Source organism: Danio aesculapii, chromosome 22, assembly GCF_903798145.1.
Source record: "Danio aesculapii chromosome 22, fDanAes4.1, whole genome shotgun sequence".
NCBI classification, from domain to species: domain Eukaryota; kingdom Metazoa; phylum Chordata; class Actinopteri; order Cypriniformes; family Danionidae; genus Danio; species Danio aesculapii.
This window is the reverse complement of record NC_079456.1, coordinates 1911279-1935245: the sequence shown is the minus strand read 5'-3', so window position 1 is coordinate 1935245 and position 23967 is coordinate 1911279. Positions and strand designations below refer to the sequence as shown.

Genomic DNA, 23967 nt, shown 5'->3' with positions numbered 1-23967 from the left:
TAGTGTACAAAACTGAACAGAGGCTTACAAATATAAAAATAAAAACAGGAAAATAAATGTTCAGAGCTCAATTACATGTATAATTACCCCCAAAAAATAAATAAATAAAGTCACCAATTATTAATATTATAATTTTCAAATAGATTAAAGGTTTTTATAGCTTTACAATTTTTGAGATTTTTAATTTACTTTACTAAAACAGGTAACAATGGCTTATTGCGGATATAATTAAATATATGAATAATAAACAACACATATAATAAATAACCGTAATATCCCTGAAATGTGTTCATTAATAAATTCTATACAAAGACTTTACACCACCATCTTATTTTTGTAACACTGAACCTGAAAGTCTTCGACATTTATTTTGTATTTGTAAATTGCTCAAACTACTTGCCCTATAAACATGTGTGTTCATGACCATAGATAAAAAGTAGAATACTGTCAAAAGAAAATAAGTTTAAAATCAACATAAGTGAATGAGAGTGGAAGTCTAAAAGATTCCGATGGCTGCGCCTGCTCCGATGTCAAGAATAAGGTTAACAGGATGGTGGACAGGCTGAAGAAAGAGGAGGATAATTGGCAGGTGAGGTAGGCATCACTCTTGGCTCTGTGCTTGATGAAGGGAAAAATTAGGAAGATGGAAAAAGAGGCAAAGAAGTAATCAAAGCAGATCCCGATTGTTGAGACAGCCTCACGCTAGGGGTAGCTGAGAAAGAGTAAGGAAGAAAATCAGAAGAGAGATACACAACTCTGAAGATGGTAAGAGGTGGTGCTGGGTTGCAGAAATGAGTGTGTAGGAAAAGCGCCTAATTGGTGGCCAAAATTGGCCTGTATGGAAACTTGGAATCGCTGATAAACTAGTATAAGTGGAGGTGGGTGTTTCAACGATACTGAGGTGGCCTCCAGAGGTATGCCAAGCTCTTGTAAGGATGGCTGGAGGCTTCTTGGTGAGGAGCAGAAGCTGAGGGAGTTTTGGAATCTGAGGTAATGCTTACACAGCAGTTGCTTGCAGTGGCAAGTGCATGTCAAAGTCCAGTAACTATCCATTTGGTTGGAGTTGTTTGGAGTCATGGCCTAATGTTTAGAGAGTTGGAATTGGGATCATAAGGTTCAAGTCCGGCAGGGATTGTCGGTGGTAAAAGTGTGCACTTGGATGGGTTAAGTGCAGAGCACAAATTCAGAGTATTGGTCACCATACTTAGCTATGTCATGACTTTCACCTTCTTGACAGCTTTATGACAGGAGTGCAGACTCTGCAGGATATCAGCCCTCCAGAACAGAGTTTGGGCACCACTGGTCTACAGCTCAATGATTGGCTCTTTTACTAGAAGATTCCTTCTCTAAAGCAACTATACTGATAGTTGCATTTTTCCTGATTCAAACCAATACAAGTAACACGTCTTGGGTACTCTATAATCAGTGTTCATAAGGAAAAGTAGCTGTCATGGCTGACAGCTGCCAAACTCCCTAGCAACAAAACTGAATATGTTAGAAATCAATCTGTACTATATTTTATCACTGCAACATGACTTTTTTTTACCCTGGCTAGCAAACAGGATTTCCAACATGCAGTAGCCACATGCTAACAGGGATTGGTGAAGTGTTAGAACTAGCTAAAAATCCAAACTAATTAAAACAAGTCACACATCTCACACTACAATCATCACCCTGGTTAGCATTGTCGGGTTTAATACCAAAACTTATACATTTTAGAAATGCAACTACTCTGCTTCTCTGAATTTATTCATGCATTAAATATTATTTACAATATTTAAGGTATTAAGTACATCAATATGAAAAACATTCCCCACATTAAACGGTTTTGCTACATCATTAGGGGGGTTTCTCTACAGTGTGAATCCTCTTATGCCATTTCAGGCTTCCTAAGTGACTGAATCTCATGTCGCAGTGTGAACACTTGTACGGTTTCTCTCCGGTGTGGATCCTCTCATGTGTTGTCAGATTTCCAGCGCAACTGAATCTCTTGTCGCAGTGTGAACACTTGTAAGGTTTCTCCCCAGTGTGAACCCTCAGATGTTTGATCAAATACCCTGACCGACTGAATTTCTTGTCACAGTGTGAACAACTGTACGGTTTCTCTCCAGTGTGAATCCTCTGATGTTTTTTCAGATGTCCTGACCGACTGAAGCTCTTGTCGCAGTGTGAACACTTGTACGGTTTCTCTCCGGTGTGAGTCATCTCATGTGTTTTCAGGTTTCCTAATTGACAGAATCTCTTGTCGCAGTGCGAACAACTGTACGGTTTCTCTTCACTGTGAATCCTCTCATGTGTTTTCAGGTTTCCTGAGCAAATGAATCTCTTGTCACAGTGTGAACACTTGTACGGTTTCTCTCCAGTGTGTATCATCCGGTGTGCTTTCATATGTCCTAAGTAACTGAATGTTTTGTCGCAGTGGGAACACTTGTAGGGTTTCTCTCCTGTGTGAATCCTCTCGTGTGCTTTCAGATGTCCTGAGTGACTGAAGCTCTTGTTGCAGTGTAGACACTTAAAAGGTTTCTCTCCAGTGTGAATCCTCTGGTGTTGCTCCAAATGTTTAGCTGTAATAAAAGTCTTCCCACACTCAAAGCACACATACTCTCTCACACCAGTGTGGATCTTCTGATGTTTTATCAAACTTGACTGCACTGTAAAACACTTCCCACACTCAGAACATGAGTAAGGCTTCTCCTTCGTATGAACTCTAAGATGCTCCTTCATGTTTGAAAGCTTCAAAAATGTTTTGCCGCATTGATCACATGTGTGCGGTTTCTCTCCGGTGTGGATCAGCATGTGTTGATTAAGGGAGGATGATCGTCTGAAACTCTTCCCACACTGATTACATGTGAAGGGCTTTTCTCCAGTGTGGATCATCATGTGAACTTTGAGATTCTGTTTGGATGCGAAACTCTTTCCACACTCAGCGCAGGTCAAACATTTCTTGACATGAAGATGTTTCTCCTCATTCTTCATCTTAATGTCTGAAATCAAAGAGACAATTTAAGGCTGGGGTCTTACATGGAAAATCTTTTTAAAATATTATAGTTCATAAAGTTAAATGATATTAAATGTCTTAAAGCGGGCTGCTATTTCAGTTATTAGTTTGGATACACAGACTGCAAAAGTATTAATCACCGATTGTCTATAGAGGGCATGGGCTTTATAAAGGATTAGTTCTTCTATGGGCTGTGCAATACATGTCCACGACTTCATGCATCAAGCCTGGTTTCTTCTCTTTCCGCTACTCCAGGGGTCACCAATCTCAGTTCTGGAGGTCCGGTGTCCCTGCAGGTTTTTGCTCGAACTTGCCTTAACACACCTGCCTGGATGTTTCAAGTACACCTAGTAAGACCTTGATAATCTTGTTCAGGTGTGTTTGATTAGGGTTGGAGCTAAAATCTGCAGGACACCGGCCCTCCAGGAACAAGTTTGGGGTACCTTGCACTACTCCATTAGTTTCTCAACATTACTTATGCAGGATACAAAATCCCACTCTGTGAAAAACCATGTGATTCCCAGCTTGAACAGAGTTGAAACTGTAGCAAGTGAAAGCATATTGGCTCATTCACCTCCTGCCTCCCTTACATCAGGACCTTTGATCTAGGGTTCAGACGGTGTCCTGACATTCTATCCTACCCATCAGATTACGTTACCAACACTGTATTTGAATGGTTCTGAGGTTGGGGTTAGGGATTAGGTAGGTTAGGGCGATATTACAGCTTCGTATCACACTACTCCACATTAAAATTTACACTGGTGGCAAAATCTAATGGGGTAGCATATTGCGTCATTAAAATGTGCTACCTGCTTTTTTGAATGGAAGATATGACAATCTGACAAGGTAGCACAAATCGACAGAACACCGGCATTGTGATTCCCATATATCGATTCTCAACAGGAGACCATTATTCACACTCTGACCTGTAAGTCACTTTTTATTATGGATGTATGGACTTTTATTAAGGTTTGTTTTTTGACGTTTTGCCTATGTTGAGATAGGACAGTATGTAGACAGCAAGCAAAGCTGCAAAGAGAGAAAAAGGGGGATGGAATTGTCAAAGATCCCCTAAGATTGTTAACATCACAATTAGACTAAGGCCTATCATAGGGACAATTTCTATCAATATATAGCAAACAATAAGATATCAGCGATTTCTAATATATGAATCCCATTCCATCTTGCAATTCTGCGCCACACAGGTGAGTGACCTTGTCAAACCCTCTCCTCTCCATATGCACCAGACACTTTCTTATAAACTGTCCATGTCTATGGAAAACATTTTGCAATCCAGAGCTGCATTCCAGTCCACTTTTAGCCATGCACTTGCAATCTTTTTTATTTCCTAGGGGAATCCCTAAAGTCATTTTAAAGTACATTCCACTTTGTTAAGCGAACGAGGGCAGTATACAAGGACAGAGCCTTGATCCATCAATTTTGACCGAGCATTCCAGCACCATATGTCCCAGAATGCAATGCGATTGACGTCACAACACTGTAACTCCCAAATGCTCAAGGGTTTAGGGCAGGGGTCACCAAACTTGTTCCTGGAGGGCCGGTGTCCTGCAGATTTTAGCTCCAACCCTAATCAAACACACCTGAATGAGCTAATCAAGGTCTTACTAGGTATACTTGAAACACCCAGCCAGGTTTGTTAAGGCAAGTTGGAGCTAAACGCTGCAGGGACACCGGCCCTTGAGGACCGAGATTGGTGACCCCTGGTTTAGGGCATTCCTTTTAAACCATTAAGAGTAGTGGATGCCTTTGGTGCCTAGACTGCAGCTCTGCACAAGTTGTATGGCCTGAGGAGAAATGGACGTGCTCAACTGAGCCTGGTTTCTCTCAAGGTTTTTTCCCTCTCTTTGGTCAACTAGTGAAGTTTGTTCCTCCACTGTCGCCCCTGGCTTGCTTGGTTTGGGACTTGTGTAGCTGTCCATAGATGGATTTGCTCTTCAGTGTTTGGACTTTCAGCAGTGAATAACTACAATGAACTGAACTTTAACTCAGAAAACTGGACTGAAACTGTTTCAATTTACAGCACAGTCGCCTCACAGCAAGAAGGTCACTGGTTAGAGCCTTAGCTGGGTCAGTTGGCATTTCTGTGTGGTGTTTGCATGTTCTCCCCGTGTTGGCGTGGGCTTCCTTCGGGTGCTCCGGTTTCGCCAGTCCAAACACATGTGCTATAGGGGAATTGGGTGAACTAAATTGTTCGCAGTCTATGAGTTTGTGTGTGAATGAGTATGTATGGGTGTTTTCCAGTACTGGGTTGCAGCTGGAAGGGCTGTGTAAAACATATGCTGGATAAGTTGCCGGTTCATTCCGCTGTAGCGACCCCTGATGAATAATGGGACTAAGCCGAAGGAAAATGAATGAGTGATTCTAGCCATCTACTTTGTTTGTGATTTCTTCCCCACTAAAATGACCGAACCATGCATAATCCATATTTTCTGAAACTAAAACGCAAGCATAAACATCCATCTTGTTCACTTATCATTGTAGTACAGTTTGTGCTGCATATAACATGTTAGCCATGGGTTTGTTATAAATAGAATAAGCAGAAATCTAAGAGCATGTGCAAACATCAGAAGGCATTATTGATGTATTAAAGCAGGAACGAGCTGCATAAATACTTGAATAAACACCAACCTGTTTGCTCTTCAGTCTCTTCCTCTTTAATTCTGCAGAGTTCTGGATCACTCATCTTCTCACCGTCTTTCAGACTTCACTTCTTCCTGATGGTCTGATGCTCGTCTTCACTTGTAGACTGATGGGAATGCTCCAGTATTTATAGCTGAACTGAAGGAGGAGCTTTAATGGAGGAGGAGCAGATCTGCAGAGAATAAAAACACTTTCTGATTTTGCTTTTCATTTTAAAATTGACATTTTATATTGTACTATCTACTTATATTTAGCCATTTAGAAGGTTGCTTTTAAGTACATTTAAAAAAAAAAAAAAAAGATTGAAAAAAAACCCAAAATAAATTCACACATTTACAAGCAAAATTTCACTGATCAAAGTCAATATCGAGTGTTGTAATTGCATTCTCAGTCGTGGTCCTTGATTTTAACGTTTTGTAACAAAAAGATGATCTCTCAATATGTTAATGTACATTAACATTGAAAGCAATTAGGCCAACATATTTTTGAATAGGCGGCATGGTGGCTCAGTGGTTAGCACTGTCGCCTCACAGCAAGAAGGTCTCTGGTTCGAGTCCCAGCTGGATCAGTTGGCATTTCTGTGTGGAGTTTGCATGTTATTCCCATGTTGGCGTGGGTTTCCTCCACAGTCCAAACACATGCGCTATAGGGGATTTGACGACCTAAATTGGCTGTAGTGTATGAGTGTGTGAATGAGTGGGTGTTTCCCAGTACTGGGTTGCATCCGCTGTGTAAAATATGTTGGAATAGTTGGTGGTTTATTCTGCTGTGGCAACCTCTGAAATAGAGACTAAGCCAAAGAAAAATTAATACCTTTGAATGCTTTTAATTGTTTTAATAACATGTTCAAAGACATATTTACCAAAAAGGGCCACAGAAGTATCTGCAGAACATTTATTAAATTTATATATAAATATTATAAATTTATATATATTTTTTTACATCTATCTATCTATCTCTCTCTCTCTCTCTCTCTCTCTATATATATATATATATATAAATATATATATAAAAAAAAAAAAAAAAAAAAAAAAATATATATATATATATATATATATATATATATATATATATATATATATATATATATATATATAAAATATTATATTATAATTATTATTTTAACCAAATGAGAACATTCCTCAACTTGTTAAAAGCTTATTGTTGTCAAATTATATTTTTTTTCAAGCTAAAAGTACAGGATAGTTTGTGGTTTGGTCTTTAGTCTTAATATGTTTTCTGAATATGGAGTGTGAAGGATAACTATAATAAAACCACAAACTAAAGACAGGATGAAACGTCTAAATATACATGCATAACAATAAAGCATAAACATTTACCAACAAATCAGTCTCTGCCAACAGTTACAGTTGTTCTTTTGTCTGATCTCCACTCTGTGCTTTAAAGTCTGCATGAGCCAGAATGGCCTACTGATTCTTCTTCATTAAGACCTACTTTTCTTCTCATCTTTCACTTGCACAAACTAAGATTTGGAGGGGCGTGGCTAAGCATATTTCACCCAATCAGAATGATCAGATTTTGATTAAAGACAACTTTCAGTGGATTAACTTGCATTAAGACCCACAATGTGCGCTAACAAAATAAACACAGCAAATTTAGAGTTCATGCAGAGTCTAACGTGCGTGTTTTCTTTGTATCGTTTTCATTAAAGCTTCAATAAAACTGATCAGGGCTTTTTTTTTCATATCGTTTCAGCAGATACCGCAATGCGTGCATTCGCAAGTCACATTGCATAAACTTGTAATGTTAAGTTTGACTTTGCAATGTCATTTGTACATTTACATGTATAAAACCTTAAAGCATGCACTGTTTCACTTTCATCTTTGCTTTATTGCATTTTATGCATGATTCACTCCAATCAACAATTAAAATCAACACATTTGATACCAATTCTCATTAACTAGTTACCTGCATGATCTTATTCAACATGTCTAAGCCTACCCAATACCTAAACTACCTTAATAAAAGGAGCAAATTCAATGGTTTAAAAAAAAAGTCAAAATTAATGTTTGCTAATAGTAAAAATTTAACCATAAAATAAAATGTGACCTAAAACTGATGTATAGATGCTGAGTCTGATTGTGGATTAAACTCTTTTTAGCAGCAAGAACCAGTCTAATAATAATGCACATGTACAGTTTAAAACAATACTTTAATGATGTGAAGGTTTATATGTTTATATGAGTCAAGTCTGCGTTCTTCCAAGAGCCGCTCAATCAAATAAATGCACAAGAAACTGGAGAACCTCAGAAAACTTTACTGATAAAAGAAAGAAAATAATACAATATGATAACTGAGAATACAATGATACTTGTAAGTTCTAACATGGGAGTATAATAAGCAAACAAGTCTATCAGATTAAACAGTAAAAGCAAAATATACCTTACATTTTATTCATCTGACAGATGCTCTTGTCCAAAGCTTCTCACAAAAGAGGATAATAGCACTTCAAATCAGCAGAACAGCAATAATATGTAGATGCAGAGCCAGATCTGGGTTAGTTTAGTATTGTGCACTTACAAACAAGCAGAAGCAAAGATGAAAATAAAGATAGGTGAATTAGGAAGGTTGGAGGGATCAAGTGTTGACAAATAGAGTTGTAATGTAATGTGCTCCAAAAGCGAAACTAAACATGCACGACGGTAACAAATGACTGTTTGCTGTAATGCTGTAGTAAAGGCATAATTGCTTATTAACTTTTAGTAATATTCAACTCGGCACATGCTCAGTAACGCTTGCATTATTACAACACACTCTGCCTGAAATGTAATCAATTAAAATAAATAAAAAGAAATAGCAAGAGCAAAAGATAGAGGGTGCACTTTCAAAACAAACAAAGGCATGGTTTAATGATACTGCAACTTAACGTGGAATCATGGGAGTCGTCTTCAAACAGATCTAATGGGTTCATGTTGGCTGGCTGGATGAGCTTGTGTTTTCAAGATTTAATAATATCGGAGCTATTATTACACCACAACAGACCGTTTCTGCTTCATAGAAAATTCATTTAAACATTAGTTTTCCCCAAACTGCTACACTAACAAAGTGTCATTTTACACTTACATCACAAATGTCCAGAAATTAAAAGCATACGCTAATGAAAAGTTTTGATTAATACTTGAATGCTTTGTTTTGTATTAGTTTTCAATGATGATTAATATCTGATATTTTTAATCTTGTTTCTTGCTCTGGTAAAGCACTTTGACAATTTAAACTGAAACTTTTCTCTCTCTCTGAATAGTTTTGACTGTCTAGCAGAATAATTACTCGCGTAGCAAATGTTTTAAAAAAGAGATTGAACGGAAAAGACCGAAATTGCATTTAATTTACACCTGAATCGGTCAAAATGTTTGCAGTTGAATATCGAGTAACAGGTCAAAATGAGCATTCGTAACTTGAAATAGCTTCAATCAATACGAGTGATTGATTATAAAAAGCGCTATATAAATAAATAAACATGTGTAAGAGGATGCAAGGATAAACAACTCTAGCAATCAAGGTGGCAAATCCCGAATGGAATGCCACTTTTACACACGGAGGCACAAACCAATAGGAATCAACCAGATGACCGGCCGGTTACCAGACAGGCTTTATCATACCAAAAAAATATTAGCCCAAATCCGGTCAATCAGTGCATTTCTAATGAATAAGGCAGCAAAAAATACATACAATTATAATAATGTGCTAAAGCAGACTGCATGAGCTACTACCACATATCATACCTGCTCGTTTGAAAAAATTGTGTAGCAAAGCAAAAGCCAAGATGAAAATAAAGATGGGTGAATCAGGAAGGTTGGAGGGATCAAGTGTTGACAAATAGAGTTGTAATGAAATGTGCTCCAAAAGCGAAACTAAACATGCACAACGGTCACAAATGACTGTTTGCTGTAATGCTGTAGTAAGGCATTATTGCTCTTCAACTTTTAGTAATAGGTTTCATTATTACAACATACTTTGCCTAAAATATAGTCAATAAAAAAAAATAGCAACAGTAAAAGATAAAGGGCGCACTTTCAAAACAAACAAAGGCATGGTTTAATGATACCGCAACCTAACGTGGAATCATGAGAGTCATCTTCAAACAGATCTAACGGGTTCATGTTGGCTGGCTGGATGAGCTTGTGTTGTCAAGATTTAATAATATCGGAGCTATTATTACACCACATTCGACCGTTTCTGCTTCATACAAAATTCATTTAAACATTAGTTTTCCTCAAACTGCTACACTAACAAAATCTGTCATTTTACACCTTTTTCACAAAAGTCCAGAAATTAAAAGCATACGCTAAATGAAATGTTTTGATTAATATTTGAATGCTTTGTTTGGTATTAGTTTTCAATGATGATTCATTTCTGATATTTTTAATCTTGTATCTTGCTCTGGTAAAGCACTTTAACAATTCAAACATCAACTTTTCTCCCTCTCTGAAAGCAGCTCTAAGTATGTTTCAGAATAATTACTCGTGTAGCAAATGTTTTAAAAACAGATTGAATGAAAAAAATAAAGAGAGCAAAATTCCATTTTTAATATACACCTGAATTAGTCAAAATGTTTTTAACGTATGAGGGTGATTAACGTCCTTTTTAACGAAGTAACTGTTCAAAAGGAGCATTCGTAACCTGGAACAGCTTCAATCAAGAGTGATTAAGGGGATGTAAGAGTAAACAACTCTGGCAATCAAGGCGACAAATCCCGAAAGGAGTGCCGCTTTTATAAACTATGAAACACAAACCAATAGGAATCAACCAGACGATCGGTCGTTTAACAGTCAGGTTAATCATGCAAACTAATAAAAAGAATAACAACAAAAAAGTAAAAACGGTCCGATTCTGGTCCTCAACAGGTTGATCGGTGCATCTCTAATAAGGCAGCAAAAAATAAATACAATAATAATAATATTAATTTACTACTACGACATATCATACCTGCTCTAATGCTTGATTCACACGGGGCTTCAGCATCAACGCTTGAAAGAGGGCATGTCTGAAGTTGGGGCTGATGCGATCAATGAAATTAGTCTGCTATCGGCTACTGTCTGAGCTGAAAAGTTGGTAAACTCCCAAATTCTACAGCAAACAACGCCACTGAATTCGTGCTGATGAAGCCAAAGTGAATAGGAAGCGTTGACGCTGATGACCCGCGTGAATGGGGCGTAAATTGGTAAAATTATTCCTTCAAACAGTTTCATTCTGCCACACTACAAATTAGATAAAATATGCTAGCTAGTTTTAATAGTTGGACTACTAAACAACAACAACAACCCTTTATTCAATTGAGGAACCCTATATATCGTAACATCACTGACATAGATTATAATATATGCATAGATATTTTAAGTCATTACAGTTCAAAAGACTTGTAATAAGCCCTTGTAACTCTCCTTGGATTTTCCCATGAAGTTTAAAGGGTCTTGAATTCGGCGATTGGCAGCCAGAGTAAATAGAGGAATAAATGTGAGACATGTGCTCTAGTTCATTAAAGACCACTGTCACTGCTGATTCGGGATCAGCTGCAGGGGCTTTATGGTGTTGGTTTGCAAGACCAAGAGCGTACTGCAATAGTCCAGTATAGAAGTTGAGTTGTAGGACACTATGCACTGTCATTTGTGTGCTGATCTCCACGTGAATCTTAATACTCTTTAAGATTTCCACAGGTGAAATATTTCTAGGCTCTTTTTCTGTAAAAAAAAAAAAAAAAAAAAAAAAGTTTGGTTTGTTCCCCGGTTTTCCCATTCTTCATTCTCCACCATCAGGTCTGCAATAAAAGAAAAGAGAAAAGATTTTTGATTTACCCTAACAACCCACAGAAAAATGTTAAGCAAAAAAAGGAAATAATTCATGTACAAGTAGTCAGCAGCTGCAAAAATAAACAATATTTAAGCACCTTTTAACAACTTTCATAAAACTGTTGTGTAACAGCAGGGGTGCTCAACCCGGTTCTTGGAAGGTTCCGGCAGAGTTCAGCTCCAACCCTAATCAAACTCACCTGGACAGCACTTGATAATTAAAACGCAGGTGTGTATGATATGGGTTGCAACTGAAATCTGCAGTAAGGTAGATCTCCAAGAACAGGGTTAGTCACTCATGCATTACAGCCTTACTCCAATATCAATTGAACTCATTTTCCCTAAAACTCTACAGATACCCCTTAAAATCACAACATGAAAGTTTGTTTGAAATCTTTGCAAAAAAAAAAAGCATTCACATTTCCCTGACACTCTAAACCAGTGTTTCCCAACCCTGTTCCCGAAGGCACACCAACAGTACACATTTTCAACCTCTCCCTAATCCAACACACCTGAATCAACTTATCATAACATCAGAAGAGACTCCAACACCTGAAGTTAATGGGTCAGAAAAGGGAGACATCCAAAATATGTACTGTTGGTGTGCCTCCAGGAACAGTTTTGGGAAACACTGCTCTAAACCACAGGTGTCAAACTCAATTCCTGGAGGTCGAAGCTCTGCACGGTTTAGTTCAAAACCTAATTACACCTAAACCTAATCACACCTGATAAAACTAATTGAGTCCCTCAGGTTTGTTTGAAATCTAGAGGCAAGCGTGTTGGAGCAGGATTGGAATTAAACTGTGCAAGGCTGCAGCCCTCCAGGAACTGAGTTTGACACCCCTGCTCTAAACTGTGCTCAGGTGCATCTTGTGATGTTCCTACAACGTGACTGGAGTACACCAACTTGGGAGCACAAACTGAGCCATAACGAACAGGGAATTATCTGTAGATCTCTGAGTCAAGATTGTATCAGGCACAGAAACTTGTGTAGAATGGAAGCCTGAATAAATTTAAAGTTGCACCAATAGCACTCTCCTAAAGTGGCCGCCGGCACAAACTGAACAATCAGAGAGAAGGGCCTTCTTAAGATCTTAAGGAATACTCCAAACTAAATTAAAACGACGTCAATTTGAAGAAATACCAGCCAAAAGTTAGTTCTGGCAGTTTAAATCTGCTCACCATAACAAATGTTTGGAGGAGTTTATCTTGGCTGATTACGCTATAAATTGCTGTGTTCAGGAATTCTTTTGGAGTCTTCAATGATTTGCATCTCATATCCACAGAGGTCAGACAGTTAAACAACATCCAAAACAAAACCACCAATTAGGAAGACGAATAAACACTGTAGGGTCGAGTAGTCGAGCTGGTACAGATTATCCACACCTGTATGATTGCTCGCAGAGAGGTTTTAAAGACTCTGGTGGGATCACACAGGACATGAAGTTCCACTGCATTGCACAACATCTTTGAAGTATTTCTAATAAGTTCCATTGGTTGTCAAATAGAAACCAATGAGGAATATAGTGTCCCACAGTGGCACTTCTCACCTGATGTGAAAGCATATTTGACAAAAGGCATTTGCGGAACTTTCATGCCATGAGAAACAATTCTCTGGTCTGATGAAACAGATTGATCCCTTTGTCTGAAGAAAAGCAGACAGCTCTAGTCAACTGACCAATACCATCTCTTCAGTGATCATGGCGGAGCAGCATCAGCTGTGGGGATGGTTTTCATAGCAGGTTCTTTGAGACTAGTCAGAGTCAAGGGAAAGATTGCTGTGTTCAGTGAACAGAGACCTTCTTGATTAAAACCTTATCCAAAGCACTCAGCCTCAAATTGGGGAGATGATTCATCTATCAATAGGAAAACAACCCTAAGCCCACAGCCAATACAACAAAGGAGTGGCTATGTAAAAACTGTGAATGTCCTTGAGTGGCCCAGCCAGTGCCCAGACCTAAACATCTCTGGAGAGATCTAAAAATGGCTGTGAACTAATACTAGTGGACTCTTGCTTTAAAACTTGCAAAGATTTTAAACTGAACATTTTCGCATTGTCGTTAAAAGATATTGAATATTCCATCACATGTAAAAAGTGAGGCGCTGTGACTTCTTCTGATTCGAATACCTCCCGAAAGTTTAAAATGTTAACAACGGAGATTAATGGAGATGAAGTCCTATTTGCAAGCATAAGTAAAAATAGCCAACCACCATGTCTATGACATTCTGAAATATACTTTTGCTAAACGGGTGGTAGGGTAATCGGTTGTGTATATAGGAAGTGGCTTGGCTGCTGCCAGTGAAGATTTACCAATAGCTAGTTGTCATTAAGATTTTTTTATGAGCAATCTTTGTGATATAATTATTGTTGATTTCTATCCACCACATTATTTCAGTGAGAAAATATACAAAAAAAACAAATAGACTTACCACACTCAATGAATTTGTTGCAAGCAGTCATCATCATCTGCTTTGATGTCCTTCGATGAAACTTCAGCAGTGTGTAATTTCTGATGTTCTTTTAATTCGTCCATCAGAGTAAAACTCTGTCCACATTCAGAACATGAACGCGGCTTCTCCCTTGTATGAACTCTAAGGTGGGCCTTTAGCTTTGAAGCACACGAATATGCTTCATCACACTGATCACACTTGTGCGCATTCTCTCTAGTGTGGACTATCATGTGTTGTTTAAGGTTTGATAATTGCGAAAAACTCTTCAGACACTGATCACACGTGAACGGTTTTTCTCCAGTGTGAGTCCTCTCGTGTATTTTCAGATCTCTTGACAGACTGAAAGTGCTTTCGCAGTATGAACATCCATAAGGCTTCTCTCCGATGTGAATCCTCATGTGTGCTTTCAGGGATTCTGACCTGGTGAATTGCTTCTCACAGAATGCACACTTGAAAGGTTTCTCTCCAGTGTGACTCATCTCATGCGTTTTCAGGTTTTGCAGCTGACTGAATCTCTTGTCGCAGTATGAACACTGGTAAGGTTTCTCTCCGGTGTGGATCCTCTCATGTATTTTCAGATCTTTAGACAGATTGAATCTGCTTTCGCAGTATGAACACCCATAAGGCTTCTCTCCAGTGTGAATCCTTTCATGCGTTTTCAGGGATTCTGATCTGCTGAATGTCATGATGCAGAACGAACACTTGAAAGGTTTCTCTCCTGTGTGAATTCTTTCATGCATTTTCAGAGATTCCGACCGACTGAATCCCATGTCGCAGTGTGAACACTTGAAAGGTTTCTCTCCAGTGTGAATCCTCTCATGTGCTTTCATGGATTCTGTCCGGGTGAATCTCATTTCGCAGTGTGAACACTTGTAAGGCTTCTCGCCAGTGTGAATCATCAGGTGCCGTTTCAAATGTCCAGCTGTAAGAAAAGCCTTATCACATGCAAAGCACATAAATTCTTTCACACCAGTGTGAATCACCTCATGTCTTCTTAAAATCTGTAGATGTGTAAAACACTTCCCACACACGGAACAGGAGTAAGGCTTCTCGTTTGTATGAACTCTACGATGGTCCTTCAGCTCTGATGCCTTTATAAACATTTTGCTGCATTGATCACATTTGTGTGGCTTCTCTCCGGTGTGGATCATCATGTGTTGATTAAGGTATGCCGACTGTCTGAAACTCTTCCCACACACAGTACATGTGTATGGTTTCTCTCCCGTGTGAATCGTCAAGTGAAACTCGAGACTCCGTTTGCATTTGAAACTCTTTCCACACACATCGCAGGTCACACCTTTACTGACATGAAGTGTCTCGTCTTTCTTCACCATCAGGTCTGAAATCAAAATTAAATTTAATATATTACATTACAGGGAAATGTGTAAGACCGGAAGCTTAATTGAAAAATAAACTATCTGACTCCATAAAACAATTTTATTGATGAAGCTTTAGAAGTCTTAAAGCAGGCAAAGTTATTGCTATACATTTTTAAAGTGTACTGACAGCAGAATGGAACAACAGTGCATAAAAGAACTCAACCCGCTCTTCCCTGCTATTTGGTACCGCTTCAGTGTGGGAGGGATTACAGTTATGTGCATTGCCTCCACTATCCTCTACATCAGGGATCACCAAACTTGTTCCAGGAGGTCCAGTGTCCTGCAAATTTTAGGTCCAACCCTAAATCAAACACACCTGAACAAGCTAATTGAGGTCTTACTAGGTATAGTTGAAACACCCAGGGAGGTGTGTTGAGGTAAGTTGGAGCTAAACCGTGCAGGGCACCGGACCTCCAGGAACGAGATTGATGACCCCTGATGTAGAGCATATGCCTCAAACTCAATTCCTGGAGGGCCACAGCTCTGCAGTATTGCTCCAACAATATCAAACACAACTGATACAAATAATTGAGGTGTTTAAAAGAGTCATGAACCCCTTCATGTGTTTGATCAGGGTTGGAGCAAAACAGTGCAGAGCTGTGGCCCTCCAGGAATTGAGTTTGAAGCCCATGCTCTACATCAGGGGTCATCGATCTCGTTCCTGGAGGTCCGGTGCCCTGCAGGGTTTAGCTCCAACTTGCCTCAACACAACTGCCTGGGTGTTGCCAAGCATACCTATTAAGATCTTGATTGGCTTGTACAGGCGAGTTTGATTAGGGTTGGAGCTAAAATCTGCAGGACACTGGACCTCTAGGAACAAGTTTGGCGATCCCTGCTCTACATCATTCTGTATCACCTTCTCCACACATTTTATGACAACACAAGATGATTGCCAAGTTCCATCCATCAATCATCAACTGTTTAACTAGGAGCAGCAGTCTCCACAAGGAATACCAAATCCCTACTGCCATCACTTCATCCAGCTTTTAAGAGGGACCCCAAGGTATTCCCAGGCAAGCTGTTAGAAAGTTCCTTTAACATGTCCTGGTTCTTCCCTGAGGACTCCTCCATGTGGGACAAGCCCAGAACACCTCCCCAGGTAGGCGTACAGGAGGCATCAGAAACCCAAGCCACCTTAACTGACCCCTCTCGATGTGGAGGAGCAGTGGCTCTACTCCACTGACAGTGCTCCTCACTATACGTGTATGGGTCCACAATGGTAACCCGTGAAGGAAACTCATTTTGCCATGTGTATCTGCGATCTTGTCCTTTCAGCATGACTCGAAAGGTAAAGACCATGGATGAGAGTAGGAACTTAAATTGACCAGTAAATCTAGAGATTTGCCTTTGGCTCAGCTATTTCTTCACAACAGATTAGTACATTGAATTCATTGCTGCTGCACCAATCCCTCAGTCAATCTCACATTCTATCTTTCCCTCATTTTTGAAAAAGACCCAAAGATACTTGGGCAACAACTCTCCTCAAACCTGGAAGGGGGTAAGGAATCTGCTCAAGCCTGGAGATGGCAAGACACTATTTTATGGTTGAGCATTGTTGCCTCAGCTTGTAGGTGCTGATTATCATCCCCACTGCATCAGTCAACTGCAAACCATCCCAGAAGCTTCAGGTTCAATGAAAGCAACAGGAAAACATCTGCAAAAAGCAGAGATGTAATCTTGCGGTCCCTGAACAGGCCCCAGGTTGCGCCTAGAAATTTGGTGCGTTACAATTATGAACAGAACCAATCAGAGCCGCTCTGTTAAGGGTTGTCTGGTCTCTCTACTTGCAGAGCAGTATGTTTGTATGCATTGCTGGCAGTAAATCAAATTTGGTTCAAGACTTTTAGGTTGTATGCCATTCCCGTGTGGTCACTTGCAGTTCATTTTGTCTGTGTGTTTGTGTGTGTGAATCTGGAGCTTGGTTCACATTGCTGGGAGCAAGTCAAACTTTCAGATTTTATGCCATTATTGTAGGGTCGCATGCGGGGAGAGAGAGAAAGAGAGAGAGACAGAAAGAGCTTTAGCAGAAGATAACTGCATTTCTGTTTAATTGGTTACAGTCTATAAGAGGTACAAATGAGTGTTCTAAAAGAGTTTTATTCCCTTTTGTGCCCTGCTTTTTCACATGCATGTGCATTCTTGGGCTTGTTTGAACCAGCTGTGTGTGGACTACTGTTTAGTGTCCTCAAATTTTTCCATCTTACTTGGGCAATATTATAAACACTCAGATGTTACAAAATAAAATAAATGTTTAAACCTCATCTACCCCAGAGAGTCTACAGTCTTTGTTCTTTCAATTTTTTTGGTTTGTTTTATAAAAGCTAATATTTATGTTGTTATTGGGAGTATCCACAAATAAAAAGACAAACTGTTCTCTTATCTATTTGACCAAAATGACAGAATTTTGAAGTTTTTTGCTGCCATTTGAAAAGGGAGTATAAGTATACCAGCATATTTGTTGACAACACAAGTTGGATCTTTTATACAGTGAATAATGCATACTTTTAATAATCCACCATTGAAGTCATCGTCATCTGTGTCGTGGACGAAGAGGGTTGGGGAGTCAAAAACGAAAAGGGTTTGGAAATCGCGAAAGTAGAGGGATCGGTAAAAAGGCGCCGGATCAGATTTCAGAGGTTTCGGCTTGTTCCGACACAAATTAGATTTCTAGAACTCCTAGAATAGCCGTAGTCAGTTCCTCCAGGATTTAGCGATCGCTGAATTTATCACAAAATGAAGAAAACTTTGCTGATCTCACATTTTTTCTGAAGTGCCACAGATTTCCTGCAAATTCAGAGTCTAGAAGCCTTCTATTACATCAGGGGTGTCCAAACTCTGTCCTGGCGGACCGGTGTCCTGCAGATTTTAGCTCCAACTTGCCTCAACACACCTGCAAGGACGTTTCTAGAAAGCCTAGTAAGAGCTTGATTAGGTACTCTAGGTATGTCTGACTGGGGTTGGAACTAAACTTTGCAAAACACAGGCCCCTCCAGGACCAAGTTTGGACATGCCTGTATTACATCATAACAACACTGATTCACCCAAAACAAAGGCCATGTGGATGCAAACAAGCCTCGCCAAAGCATGATTTTACACACATCCTGATCGTAGGGAGCAGTATATACCTTTACACTGGTCTGTAACTTGGCATTTAACTAGAAGAATAAGACAATATTACTTGCATATGATTAATGCATTTGGTTGCATTTTTTTTTCAAGATGTACTGTTGACATGCTGTTAATAAAATGCATTGTTTACATTCTTATGTTTATGGCTTCATACATTGTTGGCACGCTCTAAATATGACAAATAGCTACAAGCTATGAAAAAAGAAAAGATTCTTGTAAAAGAAACTTGTTGGCACTTTAAAATGTACTTTATTATTATTACTATTATTATTATTATGTTAATGAGTTTAATTGTTGCTTGTTTACATATGAAATACTCAAATAAAGTGTTATTTTATTTTACAGAACTCAATGTTCGGGTCTTCATTAACATGCAGATGCACCAGATCAGAAATGCAAGCTTGTGTGAAAATTTCCACATTTCAAAGGATACAAAGTTCAAAACTGATGAACTCTGACCTGCGAAGTCATGCCATTTAAAGGCATGAGACAAATAGAAAAATCAAAACAATGGCGTTCATATAATTCACTATTTTAATATATGGCAAGAAGCTGCAGCTTATGCGAAAGATGATGTACAAACCTGACTCTTTAAATGAACACCTCTCAAAAACACACAAACAGCAAAAGACATGGGCATCAGCCTTCGGCCAAGAGGAGTTTATGAATACAAATAAATCCAAATGAGTTCAATTAAGTAAAGGGAAAAAAAGTAATAAATGAGGTTTAATTTCTTAACTATTCAAGGCTATTAAATAAATTAAGTCCTTTTTGTTGATATTTTCCAGAATAAGTACCTATAATAAATAACTATTTTCTTAATTTAAAATAAAACTACTCGTATCGTAAAGTTGAATTTTATACTTTTATACATGTCAGGTCATATTTATATTTGTAGCTCTGTGTCCGGCAGACAGGACAGGCCTTTTCCATCAAAAAAATAAAATAAAATTATTTCTGAAAGTCTAAATGTTAACCAAGCAGAATATTTAATAGATAAATTGTCAATTTTATGAATGAATCCATTTCTTAATGTATTAAATAAAATAAAACCACCCCACCCAAAACGCTGCCTTTTAACTCGTGCAAGCCAGTGGAGTTTTTCGGAAACAATCCTGTACAGTTAACAACTGAATCAAAATGCATCATGGATCGATTATGATAGATTCTATACATTTAAATAACAATAGGACACTAAATTAAATTAAAAACTCTAATGGATGCAATATTTTTCATGTTCACAAACAACACAACCAGCTACTGTAGCTAATTACAGAAACATTCAAAAATAAATCAATATTCTGCTCGTTTCAATTGATGAACCAGATACAAATATAAATGCAAAATAAAACACTTTAAATCATATTTATTTTGGACATTTGATGTCGATCAACCCTAATTTCACTGACTATTGCATAGAAAGCATTTACAGAAAGACAAATAAGAGACAGGGTTTACTGTAGACTATAACTATAGAAGAAACGTTTATGCATTATTGAAGATTCAGGAATAAACACCAACCTGTTTGTTTTTCAGTCTCTTCCTCTTTGATTGCGGAGGGTTCTGGATCACTCATCTTCTCACTGTCCTTCAATAAACTCATGATATTACGTCAGATTTAACTGTGGATTTAACCTGAAATGCTCGTCTTCACTTGTAGACTGATGAGAATAATCCAGTATTTACAGCTGAACTGAAGGAGGAGGAGCAGACCTGCAAAGTTAATAAATAAATCAGTTACTGGCTTAGCTTTTTATATAAATGAACGATTTGTATTCTACCATGTATTTACATTTAGCCATTTAGAAAGATCCCATAAAAAAGGAGAAAATGAGTTTAAACGTTAAACATATTGATTATAAACAATATTTAAAATCAGACAACAAATTACATTTCAATTTCCACATGATATAGCTGCACATACAATACTGTCAATAGTAATATCCAGGCCTGTAGCCAGGGTGGGGTTTGGGTGTTGGGCTGGGCGATTAATCGAAATCGACATTGACAACCTATAATTGATCAAATTTTTCCAGGACAATACTTTCCCTACCATGTGTGGAGTCACATGACCCCGCTCTGTTTAGGCTAATTTATATTTATTATATCATTTATAATTGTATTATTCTGATATTACACTTCTGCCAAGCGCAGTCTGGCGCAAACTTCGCTTACCCACGCACCTCTCAAAAAAGTAACCACACGTCACAACGACGCATAGCGCAAACTTTGTGATTGGTCGGTTTGGAGGTGCCATCCACCCTCAGAGAGCTGCGTTTTAGGCAGTGCGTTTTTTCATTTCAGTTGTTCAGCGTTGATGTTTAATAAATAAACATAGATCGATGGTGTGCGTTCACTTCAATTATATTAAAATCAAGTAAAGCACCCTACATTCATTCACCCTTAATACTTGTAAAATGTGAACATATTTACTGTACAAAATTTGTTGGTGGACTATAAGGCCAAAAAATAAATAAATAAACAACCATTCATTAATTGTAATTACGGTAAAATGTTCAATTAATCGAGATTTTGATTTTAGGCCAAATCACCCAGAACTATTCAGGTGGTTTAAAAGACCCACTCCTCACTGACAAAGGTGCTGAACTTGTCCCATACATAAGCTCCTTTGCCCTATTTTGACTGCTATGTCATAATAAATTGTGAAAATAACCCATCAAAAACGGCTTTAACCCTTTGATTTAACCCTCTACCCAACGGTTGACCAAGTTTTGACCGTTTAAAATAATGACTGTCAAAGTAATTTAAGGAATGATGGTTTTAAATAATGGCTTACACACGCAGCATTGTTGATTTACAAAACAAAATACAACAAACATCCTGTTGCACTACTACACTTGATTTGGGTTTTATTGTAAAAACAAAAACAAGAAAGCATGTTAAAAGGAGAATCTGAAATATTATGGCACAAAAAAAAAGATTTAGTATTGGAAAATGTTTTGTTTTGAATATTTTTGTTTTAGATAAATTGGTCTTACACTTCTTATTTTTCATAGTATATGTATTAAGCCCAGTACTTTTACCATAAACCAACATAATCAACCATTTTGTGGAGGCTGATATTTATTAATTAGGGGATGTGTTGGAAAAAATAACGCACCGAGTGTGTTAACTAGCGACATTAGGAGTTAAGAAATGTAATCCAAACATTGTTTTCTTGGTGGGGTAGCTAAAGGGTTAAGACCAATCAGAATCCTGTGTCGGCTCTCGGTACAGAATTTGGGACACCAAATTGAGCACGCTGTGTCTTCCCATTCTAAAGTCTCGTCGTGCCAAATTCGGCATCCCAAATTCTGACAGAGGCCCCGTTTATACTAATGTTTTGATTTTAAAATAGAATGAACATGGTCCACACTGGCGTTTCACCTAGCATTAGTGAACAACTCTGTCCACACTACACCGCTGAAAACGCACATCATGTGACGACACACACTCTGGCATGCACTGCAGCATATGTGCGCATCTGAGCTCCAGGAGGTCAGCGGTGCTTTGAGCACTAAGGAATCTACCGCTGGATCTAATCTCACTACATTAGTTAAACATGATATTTAAATTCATAACGTTGTCTATATCTAATGGCATATTCCCAGACTTTGGTCTTTTGAATCTATTATTGTTCTCAGGTAATGTGTTTCGGCTGAGCGCTAAGATAAGTTAATAATGTAACCGCGTACACTGATATTGTGTAGATTAAAGCAAATTAGTTGATTAGCCATTTCTAATGTTGTACAAATATTTTACAGCCATTCTAGATGTCATTTTGATCTCTCAGAGTATAAAGTTTATCTGAGTCGTTTATTAAATGATCGTTTGACGTTTCTCTCACGGCTGTGCGCGTGCACAGTCAGCTGCGAAATGATAATGCAAAAACTCATACGAATAGCAGCAACTTTAGTACGTGAAAGTAAAACCTGAATCCTGGACATTTTAGAAGATTTAGAAACTGCAGTCGGATGCATTTTGGCAGAAAAGGTGCATCTCTGTGGGTCTGCAGAGCACGCGAGAGTTCCTGTGTGAGTGACAGATCATGCACACAGAACCAGCAGTAGGAAACGTGCAGAGCAAGAGAAGATTTTCCACTGGATAATCAATCACCGAATATATCTCCTCATATCTGTTTGCTATTACCCAGTGCACACAATTGGAATAGCAGTATATTTTATTGAAAAATTGCAGATCACAGAATTCTCGCAGGCCGCATTAAACTCGTTTGCAGGCCTGATCCGGCCCGCACGTTTGACACCCCTGATTCTAAACATAAATACATTTTTAAAAATAAATTAAAATATTAAAAATAAATATTAAAAATAATTAAACCTATGGTGCTATCTGTACCTATATTTGTCAATTTGTGTTCTCTATCAACTTAGTTTTTATTCCCTTTATTAGGCTGGGTTTTTTTGGTCTGTCATTTTGTTACACTGTGGATGCTTCTGTCATAAAAAAATTATTTATCTTATGTGTAAACATACCTGACAATAAAATCTATTTCTATTTCCAGGGTTTATGTAGGTTTTACTAAGATAAATTTAAGACATTTTAAGACCATCATCAGTGACATTTTAGACTTATACAGGACTAAATGCTAAGGATTTTAATTTAAATATATCCCAGTTGGAAAAGATTTTCACTTGCCCCATCAAAAAATTATTAGAATGTAATAGACTTTATAACATAGTAATCTCTCTCTCTCTCTCTCTCTCTCTCTCTCTCTCTCTCTCTCTCTCTCTCTATATATATATATATATATATATATATATATATATATATATATATATATATATATATATATATATAGGTCAGGATGGTATCCTCAGCAAATAAATGGAGAACTACTGTAAGCAAAGTAATTAAATGTTATTTGTAAATAATAAGTTAAGTTTTCTTGTGATGGATTGTTGGTGATTGTATTGGTGTTAATGGCCAGATTGGGCAGCTATACATGAAGAACAGAAAACTAAGAACTGTTAATAAAAGATTTAAGACCGACAACACAATATTTCAGTAGATTTAAGACTTTAAGGCCTAAAAACCAGCTTTTGACATGAAATAAAGAGGATTTCAGCAGCTCTGGTTATATTGATGAGCCTCAAAAACCCTTAAAATCTTCAACAGATTAGCTCACTTTATCACGAGTGTGAAAGAAAACATTAGCCTATTCCCCACACCGCTATATTTAAAATACAACAAATCATATGAGTTTCCTAAAATAACTAACGTTTCAAAGAACAACAATGAAATGCTAAGCTAGCTCGCTATCTTTGCATGTGCCACGTAAAATATGTGAAAAGCGGAAACATCCGACCGTAGTAATGGAAACATCGTCGGTGAAACGCGTTACAACACCTCTCTACAAGCAGCTGCTTAAAACTGGCAAATGCTTCACATCTGGGTAAAGAACAAATGTTAAAACACCAAATACTGCTCACCTCGGCTTCCTTGGATCCGAAAATACGGCTAGCTTATTTTACAACATGGCGATCGAGACCGGAGAGTGGTAGTTCTTCTTCTGGTTGTTTTG

The 23967-nt window shown here is 38.0% G+C and overlaps 1 protein-coding gene across 2 annotated transcripts; it reads right to left on the bottom strand.

Annotated features, from left to right (window-relative positions):
- Positions 1-1589: 1589 nt before the first annotated feature.
- On the bottom strand, positions 1590-23967 carry LOC130215928 (zinc finger protein 501-like). Of its 2 annotated transcripts, XM_056447794.1 has the most exons (4): positions 23876-23967; positions 19947-20138; positions 13897-15256; positions 11369-11435 (listed from the first exon to the last, which is right to left on the bottom strand). In XM_056447794.1, exons 2-3 carry the CDS (start codon positions 20026-20028, stop codon positions 13902-13904), a joined length of 1437 nt encoding a protein of 478 aa, XP_056303769.1. In that variant the 5' UTR covers positions 20029-20138; positions 23876-23967; the 3' UTR covers positions 11369-11435; positions 13897-13901. The 2 variants fall into 2 exon arrangements, with proteins under 2 accessions (XP_056303770.1, XP_056303769.1); XM_056447795.1 differs by lacking the exons at positions 11369-11435; positions 13897-15256; positions 23876-23967 and adding exons at positions 1590-2984; positions 5648-5831 and having other exon boundaries at positions 19947-20029.